General features: G+C 41.3%; 1 protein-coding gene across 1 annotated transcript in view; it reads left to right on the plus strand.

Moving 5' to 3' along the window:
* AK7 (adenylate kinase 7) overlaps nt 1-13,427 on the plus strand; it is a 36,039-nt gene extending 22,612 nt beyond the window's left edge. The window contains exons 13-18 of the mRNA XM_042446882.1: nt 3,208-3,336; nt 6,104-6,172; nt 7,412-7,609; nt 8,625-8,845; nt 10,999-11,157; nt 13,361-13,427. Of these exons, the coding sequence (XP_042302816.1) occupies nt 3,208-3,336; nt 6,104-6,172; nt 7,412-7,609; nt 8,625-8,845; nt 10,999-11,157; nt 13,361-13,399 (815 nt within the window). The 3' untranslated portion in view covers nt 13,400-13,427. The remainder of the gene's footprint in view (nt 1-3,207; nt 3,337-6,103; nt 6,173-7,411; nt 7,610-8,624; nt 8,846-10,998; nt 11,158-13,360) is intronic.
* Nucleotides 13,428-23,337: the final 9,910 nt, after the last annotated feature.

Below are 23,337 nucleotides of genomic sequence, written 5' to 3' on the forward strand. Positions count from 1 at the left end.
GCCCTATGACGAAAGACTTAGGAAGCTGGATATGTTTAGCCTGGAGAAGAGACGGTTAAGACGTGATATGATAGCTCTGTTTAGGTATTTGAAGGGGTGTCATATTGAGGATGGAACAAGCTTGTTTGCTACTGCTGCAGAGAATAGGACAAGGAGTACAGTAATGGATGCAAACTGCAGGAAAAGAGATTCCACCTTAATCTTAGGAGGAATTTCGTGACAGTGAGAGGATGGATGGTGGAATCTCCTTTGGAGGTTTTTAAACAGAGGCTTGATGGCCATCTGTTGGGGATGCTTTGATTTTGAGTTCCTGTGTGGCAGGGGGTTGGACTGGATGGCCCTTGTGGCCTCTTCCAACTCTATGATTCTAAGAAATATATGCCTTCTTTAATTTAGGCCATTGGTTTTACACTGATCCCAACTAGAATAATAGAATCATAGAGTTGGAAGAGACTGCAAGGGCCATCCAGTCCAACCCCCTGCCAAATCTAAATCAAAGCATCATGTGTCTAGAGTGTCAGATTTGGATTGGGAAAGTTAATCTGAGAAAGCGGAAGCATTTCATATTTTTCTTGGGCCTCACCTGGAGGGAAGGAAGTTCTTCATTTTGTTTATGGGGGGGGGCAGGTGCTGTTTGATGGGAACAGCTGGCTATGTGCATGGCACTTTCCTGATAGGGCTGCTGTTTGTTCTGTGGCTTGGTCCATCCCACCAGGGACCCAATTTATGCATGAAGGGTCTTTGGCAAAATAGGAAGAGGAGTGGACATCATATTCCCATGCAGTTGTGGACATCATATTCCAATGCAGTTCATGAAATTCTCACAGGATGCCTGTAACTACAGTATTTAACAAGGTTGCTATGATAATACCATTAGAATCCCTTCAAACGTCTTTCTGAGATCTTTGCATGAATGATGAGGTGTAAATTCAATGCATACTTACAAATATTAATCTGCTAAAAATCCCTGGGATTGAGGCTAGAACTGAGCTCTTTGAAGAATCTGACCTCTATAAATTGCTACCACACAGTCTTCACATGCAACAAAAATATCTCCTACTAGCATAGATTTCCTGTTCAAACAAGTGGTTTGTAGAAGTGGTATAGTTTTCTTTGTTTCTTAAACACCTTTGAGATGGTAGTAAAATACTTTATAAATAAAGTGAACAGTGGCTTGGCCTGTGATGATAGAATATCACAGGTTATTCTATATTATTATTTTTCTCTAGAGTAGTTATTTTTACTCTATTAACTTTTAAATGAAATATTCTGAAAATGAAAAAAATGGTGAAATTGCTCAAAAAATTCTAGTATTTTCTTCTTTTCGACACGATTTGTGACTGGGATCTATTTATTTATTTACCAGTTTTTAAACAAACAATTATTGTATCAGATTTGTCAGTGTTGAAAGCACTATCAAGCCTTCTAAGGACTACTGTACCTTTAATGAAAAGTTAAAGCTAAATTTTTAAGTTAAATTAAAAGTTTTCTACAAGTTTTTGTGTGCCTCCTGTTCTGTGTGATGCCTCCAAAATTTGGAGCAATTTTCTTAGTCAAGGAATAGGCAGAGGTCAACCTCAAGTCAGGAGCAATTGGAGGGGGGGGGCAAAATTATGGATTGTCAATATAACCTGTGTATAAGTTGAGTATAAAACTTGGAGGTGTGTAATAAAGGATAAAGGAAAGGAAAATGATGTCAAAGCACACCACTATTTTCCCACCCAGGCATTAAAAAGGCCAGAAGAGGCAGAGTAGAGGGGGTAGGTGCTTCTTTCAGGATCTCTCTGGACGGACTAAGCTCTCATCTTTTCACTTTACTAAGAGAAGGGGATGGTTTCTATTTTGATAAGAGTTAAGGCCATGGATAAGTCTACCCAGTTTTTTTTTTTAAATCTTTCTTTGTGTAAATTTTCTAGACTTCTACATGAGTATGTACAGTAGTCAGGATCTGTTCTCAACTTTAATTAAGTGATCTAAGGCATGGTACAGACTGGCCAAATGCACTGTGCTGGCACTGATTTTAGGGTTAGGGACTGCGCGGCAACCACACGGCACGGTCCCTAACCGTAATACGTGTCGGCAGCGCAATAATGGCGACGTCCCATGTACACAGGCGCCACCATTATGACATAACGGATGCATACCGTCCGCATGTCGCAACATTAGTTACGTCACACCATTAGTTACGTCACACCACTGGCACACTCGTGACGTAACTATGGCGGCGCAAAAAGAACCAGGTTGTTCCAGATTCTTTTTACTCCAGAGTGACGCCAGGTAGTTTGGGGGCTGCGCCATCCCGCTGAAGTAAAAACAGGCACCTGCAGACTGCCGTTTCGCGGCGGTCTGTACTAGGCCAAAATGTATTTGTTTGTCTCAGCTAGACTACAGACACTGAATCAAAGGGAACTTGATAAAACAAAACTTGTATAAGTTTCAGTGACTCAAAGTTCTATCCTAGTTGGAACTAACGATTGGATTTAGGACAGGCTTTCTTGCATTGTTTCCTTCCCTTTTATAGCAAAGTAGAATGTGGGTGTTGTTTGCCATTAATTTGGCTTTGACATTAAGATGACCCTATGAATGAGAAACCCTAATAAGAAACCTTTATGTTGGACAAGAGGCTACTGTTAAAACCAAATATGGAGAAAAAGAATGGTTCCCATTTGGCAAAGGGATTAGGCAAGAATGCATTCTATCACCCTACTAATTCAACTTGTATGCAGAAAATATATGAAGAGCAGGTTTAGACTTAGAAAAAGGAGGAGTGAAGGTAAGAGGAAGGAACATCAATAATCTAAGATATGTGCATGACACCTTACTACTAGCAGAACACGTCACAGACTTTTTTCATGTTTTACTAGGAAATGTCCAAAGTACAATAGTCTCCATTTAGTTATTTTGGATTCTAGTGGGAGTTCAGGCTTTCAGACCCATTTATTTGTCCATGGCATCCCAAAAACTATCTTCGAGTTGTATATATTAAATGAATTGATTCTTTTTCTGTCAGATTTCTTCACTGTTTATCTTTAACAACCTTACATAGAAATGGGAAATACTACGTGATGGTGAAATTTTTCAGGGCCGAGTGCCCCAACTAAAAGTTTTTCCGGCACCGGTTATCTGTTCTTTTTGGTACTGTATCTCCTATCCTTAGCTATGAAATATGAAGATAATATGATAATGGAGGTTTCCTTTTCAAACTAGGTCGTATAGATGATCAATATGTGATTAGATTTATGAAGGAGATGCTAACATCTATGCCATGTAAGAACCAAGGATATGTTTTGGATGGGTTTCCAAAGACCTATGAACTGGCAAAAGATCTTTTCAATCGTAAGTACTAGTTATTAATATGCTGTAAAATGTGTGACTGTTGCATTTTCTAAACCTATTTAATGGTCAATAACTCGAAAACAAAGGTGGATCTGTAAGATACAGGCAAAGATTCTTACAGATTATTTATTTATTTATTTATTTATGGTATTTATGCCCCGCCCTTCAGCCTTAAAGGCTCTCAGAGCGGCTTATGATTATTATTTTAATTAGACGGTTCCCTGCCCTCAAGCTTACAGTCTAAAAAGGCATGACACTAAAGAAGGGAATCGTGGTGGGGAAGGGGATCAGGTCCAGCAGTTCTTCTCTCCCTCTGAGGCCTGGACCAAGGCAAATGGACTGGAGGAAGGGCTCTTCTTCTTAATCGAGGCCAGCACTCCCTCCAGGCCAGAAGATGACAATTGGCAAGGAGGGAGGGCCTTCTTCTTCAGGCCCAATTGCGTTGGGCCTGTCCTTTCACTCCCTTCAGGCCAGGAGATGACAGTTGGCAAGGAGGGAGGGCTCTTCTTCTTCAGGCCTGATGGCATTGTAAAGATTCCCAGTTATGCTGCTTCACAAAGCTACTGGATGATGGGTCTTGCAACTCTTTCCCCTTATTGAAACAGGGTACTAATATAATTAATGGCTAAAGGCAGAGCAATGGGGTACGGCGAAACAGGGAGGCTTTAAGCTTGCAGAGGATATAACCTAACTGCAGAGAATAACAGGAAGCTAGTTGCGCTATTAGCAAGAATAAGTTAATTCAAAATAGGACACTGATATTGGTAAACGTTCAGACTGAAACCAGACTTGTGATCAGAAAAACCCACCATAGACCAAACTGGAACATTGGGAGAGGGAGCAACCACAGAGCTGAACTCTAAGTCACTTGTAGCTTCATTAATCTTCATTATAATATTAATTTACATGCCCTGGGAGGCATAAGTAGAGCCTTTAATGAACATGTGATGTATGGAGAAGGTGGAGGAACATATCAAGGGGAAACATGTAATAGGTGAACCAGAAAATTGTGCAAGGGTTAACAGGGCCAAGCAAGCTAATTGGTCTACCTGTATATGCTATGAACCAAGTTAAACTTTAAAAGTGTCTGCAAACTGCTGATCTGAGTCCCAAGCCATCCACCTAGCTAGGTGTCTTTGTTTTGTCTTCTGTCTTTTGTCTGAAAATAAACTTTGAACTTTGAGCTTCAAATCAAGAAATGGTTGTCTGGATTCCGTTATCTTCCTGTTTGTGATCTGTGAGCTAGGACAGAGCTCCACAGATCATGGGGAGAGGTCTTACTCTAAAATGGTGGTGGGGGTGGTGGAGTTTTCCATGCAACTCAATCCACATGCTGCCTGCAGTTCTTCATACTGTATATACTTGACTATAGGTCGACCTCATGTATAAGTCATGGGCAAGTTTGGGGGCCAAAATTATGGATTTTGATATGATTCATGGATAAGTTGATGGTAAAATTTAGGGGCATGTAACAAAGGTGGTAAAGGATGATGCAAAGGAAAATGATGCCAAAGAACTTAAAAAATTCTGGCAGACATAACTGTTTGTACTCATCCTAAAGACTGGATGGATGAGAAAGTACGGGAGATCCCTGGATGGACTAAGCTCTCACTTTTTACACTCCATAAAAGGTGATGATTCCACACACACACTCACACACACACACGTTAAAGTACAGTACTTACATTGACCCATGGATAAGTCGAGCCAGATTTTTGGGTCAATTTTTTTGAGAAAAATTTCTAGACTTACACATGAGTATTTACAGTAATTATAACTTACAATAAATATATTTCACTTATGTTGTGTGCTGTTGTTGGGTTTCTACCATGGTCAGAAAATTATTATTACGGTAAAGTAAAGGTGTGAACAAATCCAAAAGACCAAGTTTGACAATTTATTCTGTTTAAAGGTCAAGCCTAGAAATACTGGACAGATGCAACTACTTCATACCATTTTCTGGACAAAATACACATATACAAAAGCTGCTATTTGTCATGTTATGACAAACTTACCTGTAATGATCCTGTGCATTTAAGTTTTCCTTTAACAGAGCAAATACTAGTGGGCTGGTGAAACTGAAATGTTGTTGTTGTTGTTGTAAAAACCTGGAGATATAGGTCTAAAACAGATGGGCTGTAAAACAAGGTTTCCCGCTGCATTTGAGGCATAGCATTTGAATGACACATGCCCTGAACACAGAGCGAAACTGTGCCAGACCCACATCTTCCCCAAAGAACCAGGTCAAAAAGGAGCAGTAAAATATCGCTCCTTTTGCTGGCCCAATTCAATACTGTAGTGGCGGACAGGGCCATGGGCATGCAATTACCCCGGCATGACAACACATACCATCAGGTTCATATGTATCTTCACCTCATCTTCTACCTACTTTTTTCATGTGAATTTTCCCTCCTCATTTATTTTGAAAGCTAACTATAGCATAATGTTATGTCTGCACCCGTGTTTTTGATTACTATAATAGCTAAAAGCCATAATTTGACAAGCCTCACTTGAGATAGCCAACCATGGTTGCATTCTGTGGTTCAGAAGTTTCTGAAAATTCCACTGACAAGCATACAAAAATAAAACAGGTGGGAGAACTCATGAAGCATGAGGGGGAAGGATGAATACTTATAAGCCTACAACTCTGGGGACGGGTCAAGAGTTTTCTGTAGTGGGGCAAAATGTGTGGGCTGGTACACTAGATGTCATTTGCAGACTACAGATACCCTATTAGATACTCAAGTTAATTTTATTTTTAATATAGTTGAAGAGGAGGAAGAAGAGGATGATACAAGAGGCAAAGTTCATCACTATGATAAATTAATAACTCCTGGTAAGTTTGCTGTATTTAAGGCCAGCCTAACTGATAATTGTATTCCTTCTCTTTGAACTGAGAACTGACTGGTGATGTAAAAATATGGGTGGAAGACATCTGATTTTTTCTAAAGCGAAAGGGACAGTCTGATAGAGACCCCTCCCCTCCATCATTACTTTATTTTCTTGCAAAAAGTCTAAAACACTCTGCTGTCAGTCAGATTCAGAACCTAGCCAAAGAGGAAAGTGCTTGTGAAAAGTTCACCACAAAAAGTCTGGCACCTTAGGAGACCAATAGATTTTATTTGGCATGTGCTTTCATGGATGGCAGTCTACATAATCAGATGTCTAAAGTGTTGCCTTAATTGGCAAATTATTATGCAGATGACTGGGTGAGTAAGTGAATGGCTGAAGGATTTTAATCAGTGAGGTCAGAGAGAACTGAAACACAGACTATAGATAGTGGTCATCATGGCCCTTATCAGACATTAGCTTGGTGGTTAACACAGATATTCTCACACTGATGAGATGATTAATACATGTAGTGCAATGAAAAGCCTTTCTTTCTTTTTAAGCTACTGAATAATGGCCACTTAAGGTAATGATCACTGTTTTTTCCTTTTCCATTTTAGTCTCCTCTAACCTCATCAGTTATAATTCTTCATCCATTCATTCATTGCTCATGCAGACTGAGAAGTGGGTAGGTGGGCTCTTTATCGCAGCTGTAGCACATGGCCAAATGTACTCCCATTGCAAGCAGTCCAACACTAGCTGATCTCTTCCATACTGAACATATGCTGATTTCACAGCCAGTAAAGAAAAACACAATCTCCAGGATATCATGGGTGAAACCCAGGTGTCACTGTGGCCAAAAAACATCAGTGTGGTCAAAATGGCAAATGTTATTCATGAGGTAGAACAGACAAGTTAGGAGAGGCTGTAACAGTTTGTTTTTGCCTGAGCCTACTGCGAAGGGCAAGATTATGCTGCTCCTCTCCTCTCCCATCTGCTGAATTAACTGACTGCAGGCTACTTTTGCACTTTGGATCCAGTTTGCAGCAGTGGAAGTAAGCTGGAGACAAAGGGGGAAGCTGGGAGATTTTAAAAGCAGATGAAAAAAGGGATGGCAAAGGATTAATCAGCACTGTCCATGCCAAATCAGAACAGTTGGAGGGTATGGGGAAAAGACAACCAGTCACTCCAGTTCAGCAGACTACTGTAACACAACCCTAACCTTCAAAATTGCTTTTTGCCACAGACTACATTGTTTCTTTGAATGCATCTGATGAATTTCTGAAAACCCGAATCATGAATCTCCCTGAATCTGTTGTTGCTGGGACTCATTATGCTCAGGACCGATACTTAAGAGCCTTGAGTCTTTTCAGGGAATTAAACACAGAGGATGAAACTGTTCTCAACTACTTTGATGAAATAGAAGTACATCCACAGAACATTGGTACAGTATAGTAGAAATCATTTAATTTGTTACTCTTCCCCTTGCATAGATAATGCAATAGTTTGCTAACCATTTGTACCAATGTAGTCATTCAGCTAAGTTACAGGTTGAACAATTCATGCCAGATCAATTATTGTTCTGATTTCTGAGAGTACTATGTGCTAAATGACTTCTTAAAGATCTGGATTATAATCTAAACAAGAGATGTAGAAATATTGTAATCTATTTAAATAGATTTTTATATTTTACTAAATTGCTAGTTTAAAGCTTGATTCCTTATTAAAATATCGGAAATAGTTGCCTTCCCCATTGTTTTCCTATTTGTAGAATCAATTTTCTAGGACCAAGAAAAGAATTAAAATACCAAATCTTGCCTCCTTAGTGAGAATATAACTGCAACCATGTTATGAGGTTGTAAAAGAAATCAGTACCTCTATATAATCCTGTCTACATACTCCAAGAGGTTTTATTCTTAAAAGTAGAATAAAAACTGCAATATAAAATTATGGCTATAATTTTAAGTATTATTTATTATTTTTATATTTATTTATATCTCACCCTTTTCCCAGTGAGACTCAAGAAGATTAAAACATTTAAAACCTGGTTAAAAATTCTTAGTGGACAAAAGTTAAAAATTAATTAAACTATTGTAAAATTAAAGCCAGTTAAGAACATATACAATTAAAAAGAAAAAAAGAAAAAACGTTCAGCACATTATACAAAGCCTGCTTTTGTAACAAATCACATCTCAAAGGCCTTGCAGAAATCTAAGCTAGTCATGGTTTCTATAAAAAAAACAGGCAGGCCTATCAGATATATTAGATTACATTAGTATTCTTTTGTCCATGTTAATAGAGGAATTTAATTTTCTCCTCATGTCTACTGTTCGTATTTTACATGGATTATACTTGAGAAAAATTACCAAGATAGTCATGAATTACATCAGTATGAATTGTATGTGTTCTCTGTAACATGATGCACTATTTCCCTTATTTTCTGTCTCCATACTTGAAAGATGTATCAAAGTTTGAGGGTCTGGAGAATAGAGTAATAGTGAAAGAAATAATAAAAAATATTGGCGAGCCTCGAAATTATGGTATGACAGAGGAAGAAAGGGAAGAATTTGAACGGAAACAAGCAGAAGAACGTCTTGCCAGGGAAGCTAAAGAAAAGGCTGATTTGGAGAAAAGAGAAGCAGAGGAAAGGGCTCAAAAACTTGCCAATTGGGAAGAGTGGGTAAGTTAATACCAAACACCAGATAATTTTAATGTGGACCTAATATTTGTTAGTCTCAGCTAGAATAGACCCATTGAATCAATTGCCAATTGAACCTGTGATAGAATTGCCATTAGTCACAGTCACCTTGAAAAGAAAAACAAGTCAGCACTTATATAAATAAAATTGATTCAATCTACTACAGTTGGGACTGGCAATTAAATTTAGGTCATAGTCTAATTCTTTCATGGCTCCTGCAACTGGATGTTCACAAATTTCAGGTGAGCAGATGGAAGAAAGAGAAGAGACGAATTCACTACTGCTCTTAAGTTCTCCTGAGAAGAGAGACAGTAATACATACCTGAAACATATCAGTGATTTGTTGCTGAAATTTTAGTAAAGGTACTCAGAAGGAACAGTGGTAGCACAATGAATGGAACATTATGAGATTTGATTATTATACTGTTTTTACTCCTCCAGTGTGACTTTTCAGTTTTCTTGAGCAGAATTAGTTTGTGATAAACATAGCCTAAATTCTGTAAAGGCTTAGTTCTTCTTTGGAATGTCATCACTAGAGGGATAAAGCCGTTTATCATATTTTTCTTTATTTGGAAATGTATAAGTTGGGTATAGGCCATGCTAGAGCTTTAATATTCTGAGAGATATACCAAATTCCACTGCTCCTCCAATAGATTTCTAGGGTGGCAGACAGCCTCCTAGGATGCTTCTGGACCCTCTTTTGGTCCTTTTCTAAGGGTCTATAAACAGAGGCAGGATACCTTGGGATTGTATTCCCCCCTCCACAGTTCTGCTCTGATTCCATCTCTGGGCTGAGGCTGCAACAGGCAGGTATTGATACACCCATCTGCTGCTGTGTTTTGGAACTGCTGCTGCCATGCACCTCTTACCTACCACCACCATTGTGTCCCCTGGAAAGGCCCCCATCATGACTTGGAAGGGTGGAAATGGGAAACCTGGCTTCACCCATATGGTTGGGTGGCCAGTTCCAATGTCATAAGTTGAGACTGGAGCCTTCAGAATCAACATGATGTGGGGGTCAGGTAAGAGGGCGCAGGGCCATACGGTCTGCTGGCTGTTGCAGCAGTTTGCAGTAAATATTTTCCAGCTATATTAAGGGCCATTTGGGCCGGGATCAGTTCAGATCTGCAAGATCATCATCCGGGTTGGCAGATCCCAGCCTGGGGCTATTGGCCTGCATCATCTGTAAAGGACAGTGCCAGGCTGAGGAAACCACAGACCTTTTGGCTCATGTATTATTCAGTTCTTAAGTCTACCCTTCACATACAGCCAGAGCTTGGAAAAGTTCCTTTTTTGGACAATAAATCCCAGATTCCCCAAGCCAGCATAGCTACTATCCATACTGGCTGGAAAGGTGGTCAGAAAATGCAACTTTTCCATGGTCTAGCCATGTTAATGATATCAACCTCAGCAAAGGGGTAGGACAAAAAAGTTAAGCCTTTTCTCACAAAATGGCTCTTTGTCAGTTTCCTAATCACTGTGGGCCATCTACTGAAAGCAATTAGCTAATCTACTTGACATAAGCACTGTCTGGAGATTACAATCCATTAATTTTCCTTGCACAGGGGATATCATAAACTAGATCTGTTCAAGCCAGTTTTATCTCTCAAATCAATCGTCCTACTAGGTGTGGATAACCTGTGATCCAACTGTTGCTGGACTACAACTTGAGTCATCCCTTACCATTTACTGTAATGTCTGGGCTGATGGTGTTTGAAGTCCAGCTGGATCTGGAGGGCCACATGTTCTCTGGAGGTGATGTGGGGGACCCTGAAGAATGGTTGCTGACTAGCCAAAATAATTACAAGATGAAACAATCAAGAATTTTGTACATGGAATGTCTTGCAAAAATATCACAGCAGCTTTTAAATATTCGTTGTGGTATCACGTTTCTTTGGGCTTGGGCATGATGCTTAAACTATGCAAAGTCATATTCTAATAGCATGTATTTAGATTGATTTAGAACTCAAAACCCGAGACCAGGTACAAAATACAATAACTACAGTATTTCAAAATGGCATATATTTTTAAATTTTAAGATTTGTATACCCAGCCTGGCTGGGAATTTTGGTTTCTTCCTGAACATAACTTAAGGTATGTGGATATACAAAATTGTCCTTTTTTTTTTTTAAAAGAATAAACGTTTAGAGGAAGTGAAGCGACAAGAACAAGAACTTCTGGAAGCTCAGTCCATTCCATTGAGAAACTACCTAATGAAGCATGTCATGCCAACTCTTATGCAAGGCTTGAATCAATGCTGCATGGTTAGGCCTGATGACCCTGTTGACTTTCTGGTAAGGAAACACATATTCTGTCTATATATGTGTGCGTGTTGGTCTGTCTGTTTAGTTAAGTTGGATTCAATTTTTTTAAAAAAAAAACTTTCTACTTCCATGACACACTTGTGAGTGTCTGTATTGTATTAATGCTGTTGAGAAAAACCTGACATATATACTGTATTATCAGATCTCTATCACAGGGGAGGCAAATATGGGTCACAGGGCTTTTTTTGTGTGCCTGGTGACTTCTTCGGACTCTCAAGGCACTCTTTTTTTGCAGGGGGAGGAAAGGAAGGAAAATAACAGGGCTATTTGCCTGTCCTGGGAGTCTCCACAAGCAGCAGTTCATCTTTTCGGTAGATTCCTCTGGCCACCCCAGCCCCAACTGGGCTAGGACCCTGGCGACCGAATTGCCTGCTCCTGAAATGGGCTACTGCAGTAGTTCTAAAGGGCCACTGGCAGAAGCAGATTTAATCTGCTCCTTTTGGGATCTGTTCTTGCCACTTGAGCACAGCGTCCAGGTGACTTCTGGCTGCTTTAGGGGTGTGCATCATGTAAATACCAAGGCCCTGAAGCAGCCAGAAGCTGCCTTATTAGGCCTGTCAGTTTTGGGCCAGCATGTATTAAGATAAATAATAATAATAATAATAATAATAAGAAGAAGAAGAAGAAGAAGAAGAAGTTTATTTCTAGCCCGCCTTTCCAAAGATCAAGGCGGGTTCCAATAAATATGTTACACAGTCAGATAACACATAATAAAAACAGCCTCAAATTATTATTATTATTATTATTAACCTTTATTTATAAAGCGCTGTAAATTTACACAGCGCTGTACATACAATCTATCTAGCTTCTGGAACTCTCAGCAGTTGCTTTCCAGCTGACCTGAGTGTGCGGGGCAGATTGTATGGAGAGAGGCGGTCCTCCAAGTACCCTGGGCCCAAGCCATTTAGGGCTTTATAGGTAATAACCAACACCTTGTATTGCGCCCGGAAGCAAATGGGGAGCCAATGAAGATCTTTAAGCACAGGTGTTATATGGCTGGCCCTGGAAGATCCAGAGACCAGTCTGGCTGCCATGTTCTGAACCAATTGTAACTTCCGGGAGTGGTACAAGGGTTGCCCCATGTAGAGCGCATTACAGAAATCCAACCGAGAGGTCACCAGAGCATGTACCACCGTTTCAAGGTCCCCCCGGCCCAGGTAGGGTCGCAGCTGGCGTATCAGCCGAAGCTGATAACAGGTGCTCCTGACCATTGCATCCACCTGAGATGTAAGGTGGAGCGACGAGTCAAGGAGCACCCCCAGACTGCGAACTGAGTCCTTCACAGGGAGCGTGATCCCGTTAAGGACAGGTGGGCAAATAACCATCCCCAGGCCCGGGGAACCTATCGCGAGCTGCGTTTTGCTTGATCTTTCTTTTCTCTGGATTCAAACGAGTCTGTTTTTCCCTCACCAGCCTACTGACTCCAGACAGGCATCCAGATGAGAGGTCCATCCCTGGTCACTGCTTCAGTCGGAGACACAGAGAGTATAGTTATTGTGGTGTCATCACATCTGATACACCGCCCCCATGTCTCCGGATGATCTCTCCCAGCGGTTCATGTAATGTTAAATAGCATGGGGGACAGAATGGCCCCGAGGAACACACCGCCAGCTGCACCATCTGGAATCTGCCCGAGAGGTAGGAACGGAACCACGGGAGCGCAGTGCCCCCAATTCCCAACTCCCTCAGGCATTCCGGAAACATGGTAAATGGATCGAAAGCCGCTGAGACTAAGAGCACTAACAGGGATAAGTCTGAACACTAGATGACTCTGAGTTCTAGTATTATGGAGAGGAAGAAACAGTCTTCTGTCTTCATAATTTATAAATGTCATGCCATTTGGTAAAATGGTCACAGAGCTGTATTCCCCACACCATTTATGTGATCTTTATACTTTGCAACTCTGACTTAATTTTCATTGACTCTCTTTTTTTTCCTTTTTTTTTTTTTTTTTTTTTTGTATAATGGTTGTATAAAATGGGCACATTAGTAGATGGATGTGCAAAGCAGTGCCAAGCCATGATTGTTTGTCAGTTAAAGTCAGTGTCGGCACCACAGCTTATACCTGATATCAGGGAATAGTTTAAATGTATTTCATAGTCTGGAAAAGCAAGCTTGACATATGTACAGCATAGAGAATCTAATGTATTTCTTTTATATTTTTCCTCAACAGGCAGAATATCTCTTCAAAAATAATCCTGAATTTAATTAAGAAGCTTAAAATGTGTTGGCATTCTGAACATGTTCTTCAATTACCATTCAGATTATTTAATATGTTTTTGTGATAGATAATTCATGGTTATTCAAGATACCGTGATTTGTGGCTTATTAATAAATGCCCTCACCCTTAAATGTTTTAATATCTAATGGCAGCAATTGGTGGTGGCTTTAGAGTATATGCAGCATGTAGAAAAGTGATTTAAAGAACCATCCACACTGCTTTATAAATTACTTAATCTGGATGTGTCCTTTCTGACCAAAAAAAAAAAATTAAATAAAGATTTGTCAGCGCAACTGCTGGGGTCCACCACCACTGTCAGCAACTCAAACGAGTCCTGGGTTAAATCAGACCTGTAGCAGAGCGGGCAAATTCCAAAGCTGAAGCGTGGCTCCAAAGTCCAGTTGGATGACAGCAACGGGGTGTCTTCCAGGAACTGCAGCAATGCAGGAACCTCCGGGACACACCAAACCGATGATGTAGCTTCTTCTGATAAACCACCAGAGAAACAAAGTCCCCAAATGCTCTTATTCACAGTGCTATTATACAAAACAACCAGATCTCTAAAACTCCAAACCATCCAATCCAACTCCTACTTCAACCCACAAGCTATCCCTTGCAACCCTGGGTTTACATAGTCTCTAGACCAGGGGTAGCAACCTGCGGCCCGGCGAGGCCTTGGGACCGGCCCCAGCCTGGTCTGCCGCCGATTGCCACCGGGCCTTTGTGGGGCAATTGTCTATAGAAGCCTCAGAAACATGCATTTATATTACATTTTTTTAAAATCAGCAAATTTTTCGCGTGTCCTCCATTTTTTTTAAAGGTGTCTTCCATTTGAAAATTTTGTCCTACATTTGTCCTGGTTTATTTAAATTTAATTTTTTAAATTATTTTAATTATTTATTTTTTGGCTTCGGCCCCCCAGTTGTCTGAGGGACAGCAACCCGCCCCTGGCTCAAAAAGATTGCCTACCCTTGCCTAGACCATGTGGTCTCCCAAACCCAGTGAGTTCAGGTGTGTAACCATGTCATGTGTCTCCTGTGCAATCCAGACCATGTTTCATCATCCATGGCTACGTGCACTTGGACACTGAAGTGTCCTTGAGCCAATGAGCTTCAACGGTGCTGACAGCCTTGCCATCTGCTGAATGCTCATGGCCAAACACACACACATCAAGCATTTCCCTGTGTGCTGTGTTTTAACCCTTCAAATCCCTGACAAGATTTGCTTCAGGTTGTAATATGCCATCAGGGCTGAAAAGAGGTCCTGAAAAAGCGATTCGCGGTGCTCTAGCATTATTGTGCCGGGGCCACAGCAACCACACGTGCCTGGCCCCAATCAGGTCGCTGCCATGGTCCTGAATCAGGCCACTGAAGAGGAGCGATTTTAACTGCTCTTTTTGTCCCAGTTCATTTAGGAAGACATAGCCTTGGCATAGCTTCTGGCCACATTTGGGGCATCCATCATGAAACGCTACACCCCCAATGCTCCTGGAAGCCAGGTTATTTGGCCTGTCTGTTTTGGGCCTAAGCCAAATAGGGGAACCGTGCTGTTGTTTTTGTTGTGCCTGCAAGTCATTTCTGACTTATGGTGACCCGGCTAAGGTGAAACTATCATGGGGGTTTTGGGCAAGATTTGTTTAGAAGGAGGTTCCTTTGCTTCTTCTGAGGGTGAGAGTGTGTGACTTGCCCAAGGTTTAGATCATACCGAAAGTCATTTTATAGTGCAGTTCTTTCCATTTCTAGGTATAATTCAAAGATATAGCCATGTTAGTCTGTAGAATAGTATGTAGAGAGATTTTGTAGCACTTTTGAGACTAACTGAAAGAAAGCAGTTGGCAGCATGAGCTTTCATAGACAAAGTCACGTCCTCAGATGGTTGTGAAAGTGAAGAAGGGTGATAGGAAGAAAATCAACTCATCTGAAATGTGGTGCTGGAAAAGAGTCCTAAAGAAACGGGCCAAAAAAGCAAATAAATGGGTATGGCAGCAATCAAGCCTAAACTCTTCCTAGAAGCCAAGATGACTAACTGAAACAGTTGTACTTTGGACACATCATTTAGAGGCATGACTCACTAGAAAATCATAATGCTCACTTTGAGTGTTGAATACGACTCTGGAGATCAGTTTGATTCCCAGCTTGGCCATGAAACCCACTAGCTTGAAAAAGTCACACAGCCTCAGGAGAAGCAATGAACAATTCCCTGAACAAATCTTTCCTTGAAAATCCCATGATATGGCCTTAGGTTCGCCATAGGGCCAACTTTTTTTTGGTCAAGTTTTTAACATGTTTTTATCTTGTGAGTCACCTTGGGTCCCTTTTTAGGAGAAAGGCACATAAAAATGAATAAAATAAACCATAAACTATTTGAAGGCACAACAACAAAAAACAACAGTAGACAGCAGTAGGAAAAGTGGAAATCACATTCCAGATGGATAGAATCAACAAGGAAGCAGAGCCCTGAACTCTCAAGACCTGAGCAGGTTTGTTGATAACAGCATGACTGTGAGGTCTCTCATGGGTCGCCATAATCAGTTGATTTGACCACAATTAACAACCACACCCACCTTTGCAAATAGATTCAGGTGGAAGTTAAATATTGCTGTTGTCAACAAAGGTTCCCCTAGGTAAATGTTCATTAATTCATTTATTCATAAAATAATTAAATTAAATTATTAAATTAAAATTATTATTAATATTCTTAGTTACATTGTTAAATTACATCATTTAATTTTATTTATTCTCAGTTACTTTTTTACCTTGGATTTGCTCCAAGGGCTCAAAATGACATATGTGGTACTTCTCTTTTCCATTATGCTCACAACAGCCTGTGAGGTAGTCAGACCAAAAAAGTCCCAAGGCCACCCAGTGTATTCATGACTCATGAAGTAAAGTTGGGAAGTCCAACTGCCCAGCCCTGAAGGTTCTGGTCCTAAACTTGTGACCTAGTAAAGGCTTCTTGGTATACAATTAAGCATTAAGTGCCAACTACAATTGCTCACAACCTTGTCATTCAAACAAGAGAAAAAAAACATTTAATGTAGCCTACTTGCTCAGCCACAAGTTGGATGGATGCAGAGCACAGGATGAATCCTGGTCCCACTCACAACAACTGGGAGGAAAGCGGCTATTTAAACACACAATGCCCTTAAGAGTCTTTGAAGTTGCAGCAAAAAATCATTAAGCTTTGCAAATTGTAACAAGCTGTTGTTCAATTAGATGAGCTGGAGAATTATCAGAGCCCTTTCTTCTTGCCCACCAAACTGGAGAATTTTCATCTTTGACTCTCACCAGATATGAAATTAGAGACTCAGAGCCAGGCCCTGAGAGATATAATAATAATAATAATAATAATAATAGTTTTTATTTATATCTTCCGCCTCTCCCAATGATTGAGGCGGAATCACACAGAGTAAAAAACAGTTACAGTATTCCAACATTAGTTACTGTGCAATTAAAACCAAGCTAAAAACATAAACATCAAAGTGTAAGATATCAAACATTGTCAGTCACGCGTGGTCAATATTCTTGTTCCGTCCCAATGGTCTTCATAGGTGGTCAGGAGGGTAATGCGCAGCGAAAGAGCTCTGCCTTTACGCCTCTTGAAAATTTCCAAAGATGTGACAAGGCGAATCTCCTCTGGTAGTCCGTTCCATAGTCTGGGGCACTATACTGAATGCTCTTGGGGATGGAAACTTGTCTGGATGCTGATATCTCTAACAAGTTCTTCCCACTTGTTCTAAGAGTGCGAGGTGGATGTATAGGGAGATGCGTTCCTGTAAGTAACCAGGCCCCAAGCCATGAAGGGCTTTAAAGGTGATAACCAACCCCTGTACTGTGCCCGGAAGCTAATTGGGAGCCAGTGGTAGATCTTTCAAGATAGGTGTTATAGGTCCAAGTCGCAAGAGCCTAGTGAACCAACTTGGCTGCCGCATTTTGCACAAGTTGAAGCTTCCAAATTTGCTACAAGGGTAGCCCCATGTAGAGCACATTACAGAAATCAAGACAAGAGATTACCAGAGCATGTACTACAGCTTCAAGGTCCTTTCAATCGAGGTAGGGTTGCACTTGGCGTATCTACCGAAGTTGATACCAGGCACTTCTGGTTGTCACATCCACTTGAGATGACAAATGTAGAGACAGATCCAGAAGTACTCTCAAACTGCGAATTTCAACCTTCAGGGGAAGTGTAACCCCGTCTAGGAGTGGTGGACAAATTTCCTTCCACAAACCTAAGGAGCCTATGGCAAGTACCTGCGTTTTCTCTGGATTCAGCCCGACTTTGTTTTTTTCTCATCCAGCCCATTACTGACTCGAGACAGGGATTCAGAGGGGAGATGTCATCCTTAGTCACTGTAACAGTGGGGATATAGAGAAGCATATTTGGGTGTCATCAGCATACTGATAATCCCGTGCCCCATGTCTCTGGATGATCTCTCCCAGCGGTTTCATGTAAATGTTAAATAGCATGGGGGATAGAATTGTGCCTTGCGGGATGCCAGATGTTAGCTCGTTCCTAGAAGAGCAACTGTCTCCCAGCCTCACCATCTGGAACCTGCCCAAGAGGTAGGATCGGAGCCACTGAAGTGCAGTGCCCCCTATACCCAACTCCCTCAAGCGTTCCAGAAGGATACCATGGTCGATGGTGTCGAAAGCTGCTGAGATGTCCAAGAGCACTAACAGGGTTACACTTCCCCTGTCTGTGCCCAGACGGAGAGCATCGATTAAGGAGACCATGGCTGTCTCCACTCCATATCCCACCCTGAAGCCAGTTTGAAATGGGTCCAGATAATCGGTTTCATCCAAGACAGCCTGGAGTTGGAAGGCCACAGCTCTCTAGATCACCTTGCCCAAGAATGGTAATAGGGAGACTGGTCTATAGTTGTTTCTCTCCAGGGGATCAAGGGAGGGCTTTTTAAAGAGCAGTTTGGCCACTACCAATTTTAACTGCAATGGAAATTTGCCCTCCTTAAAGGATGCATTGATTATAGATTGCAATAATGTAATCATAGCATCCCCTCCTTGGACAGTCAGCCACGATGGGCAGGGATTGAGAGCACAGGTCATCTTCCTTACACTTCCAAGCTTGTCCACTTCATCATGTCAGGAAAAAGCCACATGGGATATATAGTCACAAGAAATATAATATGTATATGAATGTATTTGAAAGTAACATGACACAGCAAAAGTTATTGAATTGTCACACAGGTGTTGTAAGTAATGTAATTAGAAGGTCCTGAAAGCCAAGGACATATGAGACAATGACAAAGTGAAAAGGTGCAAATTGATATCACCTGAAAGTCATTGAGTGGACAGTAATGTATGATGCAATGTGAGGTCTAGATTGAGCCAAGTATGGTATGTCAATCATAATGTATGTACACGCCCAGGAGGTGGCAACTGTATAATGAATAGAGAGACAAATGTCTATATAAGCAATAATGTATGGCAATACTTTTTGTGGGTATTGAGGAGTATAGTAGTGTGGATTTTGTGAGTAGTGAATTGTTTTATGCATAGTGTATATATTAGAATAAAAGTAGATCTTTTTAAGAAGACTACTGTGTTGACTGGTGTCTTGAGAGCTGAACAAGAACCAGCAGACTCCAGAGAAGATTGGAAGACATCTTCAGCCAATTCTCAGAGCTACTGGTCAAACTGGTTGTTCTTCCGTTGACCAGGGGGGTGAGAGTGAAAGCCAGGAGAAGAGCTGCAACTTCCATCATCCCTAACACATCAATACTTACAAACTCAAGGTGATCTAGTCTAACATGGTCCACAAAGTCTCTGGACACCTCTCTTACTGTTTCTGTGATAATGCTGGCATCAAGATCAGCCCTTATCTGAGAGATTTTGTCTGCAAAGAAGTCATTAAAAGCATCACAGCAGGCTTTAGTTGGTTGCAACAAAGGGTTCAGGGAGGGAGGCGGTTGGGTCAGTTCTCTAACCCCCCTGAACAACTCTGCTGGACAGGACTCTGCAGACGCGATATGTGCAGCATAGGAGGAATTCTTTGCTGCATCTATTGCCACTCCGTAAGACTTTAATAAGTTCTCAAGGAGTGTCTTGTCGGATAAGCGCTGATGTTTTTGCCAGTGGCGCTCTAGTCCTTGCACGGCCTGCTTTATTCATCGAAGATCTTCCGTATACCAAGATTTTTTATTCAAGCGGGTTGGAAAGGACGCACGGGAGTGATACTGTCTATAGCCTTGGCAATGTCGTTGTTCCAGGTATCAACCAAGGTGTCAACAGAGTCGCCATCAGTCCCAATCATAAGCCCCTCTAGAGTTGCTTGGAACCTTTTGGGTTCCATCAGCTTTTGAGGGCGGACCATCTTAATAGGTCCTCCACCCCTGAGGAGGACCTTGACCAAAAAATGGTCCGTCCATGACAGAGCAGAGGTTTGAGTTACCTCTGCCCACGGCTGTTCCTGCTCCATACTAAAAATGGCAACTCAAGTAGGGGATTTGATCCTGGATCATAAAGTCCCAATCCAAGAATCTCTAATGTCAGCTAATGCTTCCTCTAGGAAGCTCAGAAGGATGGATATATTCAGGGGCAATATGCTGGGTGGGGGGGCACATACAGCCAGATTTCCAAGTAAGGTACAATCAATGAAATCAGCAAAGAAGAGGGGTAACCAAAATGTTGCCCTCCAGATGTTGGATCGCAGCTCCCAATAGCCTTAACCAGCAGTGCAAATAATCTGGAAAATCTGTATTTTTCTCGCCCCTGCATTAGCAGCCTAAAATATTTCAATTACTTTAATACAATGTAATTATAATAAAACCAAAGTTGAAGAATGGAGAAAGCCTAGCAGCTCATTGGGCTTTAAATGCTTGGGCTAACAGCTAAATTTTTTAACTTGCTCAGGAATAAAGGAAAGGTCTTCAGTACTGCTGAGGATATTCCATTTATCTATTTACATTTTACCCTGCCTTTCACTACACAGCATTTTTTTAAAACAACTAATAGCCATTATCACATTCAGCAAGTAATTCCGCACCTCTTTAGCCTTAATTTCATATTCTACCTTTCTCATGAGGTAGATCCATTTAAATAATGTACAACTAAAAACAAATTAAGAATTATATATGGCTGAAAAGGGATTTGAACCCTAATCTCCAGAGTCCTAGTCCAACACTTAAGGTGCTACACCACACTCTCTTACAGACTGGGTATGGTTCTCCAAGTTGCCGGCAAAAAAATTCCCCAGCTAATCTGTTTTGATGTTTTTCTGGGAGCCAATATGGTGCAGTTGTTTGGGTGTTGGACTATGACTCTGAAGACCAGGGTTCGAATCTCCATTCAGCCATGGAAGCCCACTGGGCATGTCAGACTCCCTGACCTTGGGCAAACCAGACTCTCCCAGGCTTGGAGGAAGGAAATCAGACCCCCCCCCCCCCCCGAAGAAACCATGCCTAGAAAACCTCATGACAGATTTGCCTTAGGGTTGCCTTAAGTCCTAAACTTGAAGGCCCACCACAACAAAGATGTTTTGCCCATTTTAAAGGTATGCTAGACTAAATCCTCAAACACCCTGCATTCTTCTGCTCCCAAAGATGTGAGGAAGACTGATGAGATTAAAGCAATGTGAATAAACACCCTCAGGAAAAGTGCTTAACACCTGGATGAAACCCAGTACTTTCCTACTGATAAATAAATCACTTTTTGTAAGTTGATAATAGTCCTGGAGATAATGAAGAAGATAACAGCTTTGATAATAGCCCTGGAGACCTCTATTGTAATTCAGGTTGGTATATTTCTGGACTTCCTCACTTTTCTTCTCCTTCCTCTTTTTTAAGACCCTGTGGGGTCTGGTTGTTGTTGTTGCTGTCTGCCTTCAATTTGGTTCCAACTTACAGCGATCCTAAGGCGACCTTATCATGGGGTTTTCTTGGCAAGTCCCTTCAGAGGGGGTTTGCCACTGCCACCCTCCGAGGCTGAGAGAGTGTGACTCTGGGCAAGGTCACCCACTGGGTTTACATGGCCCAGCCAGGATTCAAACCCTGGTCTCCAGAGTCCTAGTTCAACGTTCAAACCACTAAACCACATGAGAAGTTAAAACCTTTCACATGATTGTAGACAGTATTAAGGCAGGGGGTTCGCTGGCAGATTTCATGTTTTAATTTGCCATTTTACTCTCGTGCTCATCAACTAGTTACATTTTACAAAGCCTGGAAGTGCTAGTTTGAAGTGATGGTTTACAGCCCATGAGCATTAAAAAAAAAATCCTTGGTATATCCTAGGGTTTCGCTGTTGTGCGCTTTCAAGTTGTTTCTGGGGGTCAATCATGGGGTTTTCTTGGCAAGATTGGTTCAGGGGAGGTTAGCCATTGCCTTCCCTTAAGGCTGAGAGTGTGACTTGCCCAAGGTCACCCAGTGGGGTTCATGGCCAAGCTGGGAATCGAACCCTGGACTCTGGAGTTGAACTCCAACATTCAAACCACTATGCCTCACTGGCTCATATTTTAGGATAATTTTGGGAGTATCCCAAATCCCAGAATCCCATAGCATTGAGCCATGGCAGTTAAAGTGGTGTCAAACTGGATTATTTGTGCAGTACAGATGCAGCCTGAGTCTAGAAACTTCAATGGCCTGCTTGCTTACACCTCTATTGAGGTGCGTTTAGGAGCAATAATTTTCTGATTTAAAACAGCTAACATTTGTTTATTTGTTATTGTTTATTTACAGTTTATTTACAGCTGTGTTGCATATACTGAATTTTATTGTGTTTGTTGTTGTTGTGTGCCTTCAAGTTGTTTCCGACTCCTGGAGACTCCTAAGATGAGGTTTTCTTAGCAAGTTTCTTCCGAAAGGGTTTGCAATGGCCATCGTCTGAGGTTGAGAGAGTGTGACTTGCCCAAGGTGGGTTTACATGGCTGCTTGGGGAACTGAACTGTTCTCCATAGTCACAGCCCAATGCCCAAAACACTACACCACACTGGCTCCTAATTATCCCTAAGTGTATGTTCCTAATAGACCTGCCGGAAGAGATTCTTAAAATGCTGATAGCGTTTAAAACAACATTAAAGTCACATCTTTTCTGACAGGCCTACCCAGTCAATTTTAAATCATGACTTTTAACTGGTTTATCTTAAAGAATGTATAATATGAGTATATTTTAATGGCTTTATAGTGTTGTATTTTAACTACAGTATTAGTTTTATGGGTTTTCTTTTTTAATGGTGTTCTGTATTTTAACATGTTGATTCCCGCCTTCAGGATAAGCGGGAAGGAAATAAAATAATAGTCATACTGTAGTGATAATTGTTGGTATTATTGGTGTTATTTGGGATGATGTGTTGGTATTGTTTCCCACACACAATTCCCCACTCAAAAAACTCTCCATAGACTTTCCCCCCTGAATTCGCATCACTGAGTTTTATAGTAGTGTATTTTAGTAATGGTTTTATAGTGTTGAATTTAAATGTTGGTTTTATGAGGTAGAATTCAAAGATATAGCTGTGTTTGTCTGTGGAGTCAGTGCTTAAGAGCGGTCTTGCAGCCTGTTTGAGACTAACTGAGAGAAAGAAGTGGGCAGCATGAGCTTTATAATACATGGTAACAGTGTATTATTATATTTATATTTATATTTATTATTATTATTATTTTCCCACAAATAACTCCCATCCAGAAAACTCATAATACAGTAGACTCCTTTCTCAATTTCCATCACTGAGGAGATCCAGCCCTCTCCCCCCTCCCCTCAGTGTCTCGCCGCGCTTGCGCATTCGCCGCTATGACCGTTACAACAACAACGGGAAAAAAAAATCAAACCTCCCTCCCAAGACTACATTTCCCTTCGGACCCTGCAACGCCAGCGCATGCGCACGAGGGACTCCTCAAAACACTTCTCTCCCGACGAGCGAGCCAGGCCCCGCCTCCCCTTTGCGTCTACGGACGACGACGTGCTTGCGTCATCACGCCCACT

The sequence above is a fragment of the Sceloporus undulatus genome, chromosome 1 (assembly GCF_019175285.1).
Source record: "Sceloporus undulatus isolate JIND9_A2432 ecotype Alabama chromosome 1, SceUnd_v1.1, whole genome shotgun sequence".
In the NCBI taxonomy this organism is placed as follows: Eukaryota; Metazoa; Chordata; class Lepidosauria; order Squamata; family Phrynosomatidae; genus Sceloporus; species Sceloporus undulatus.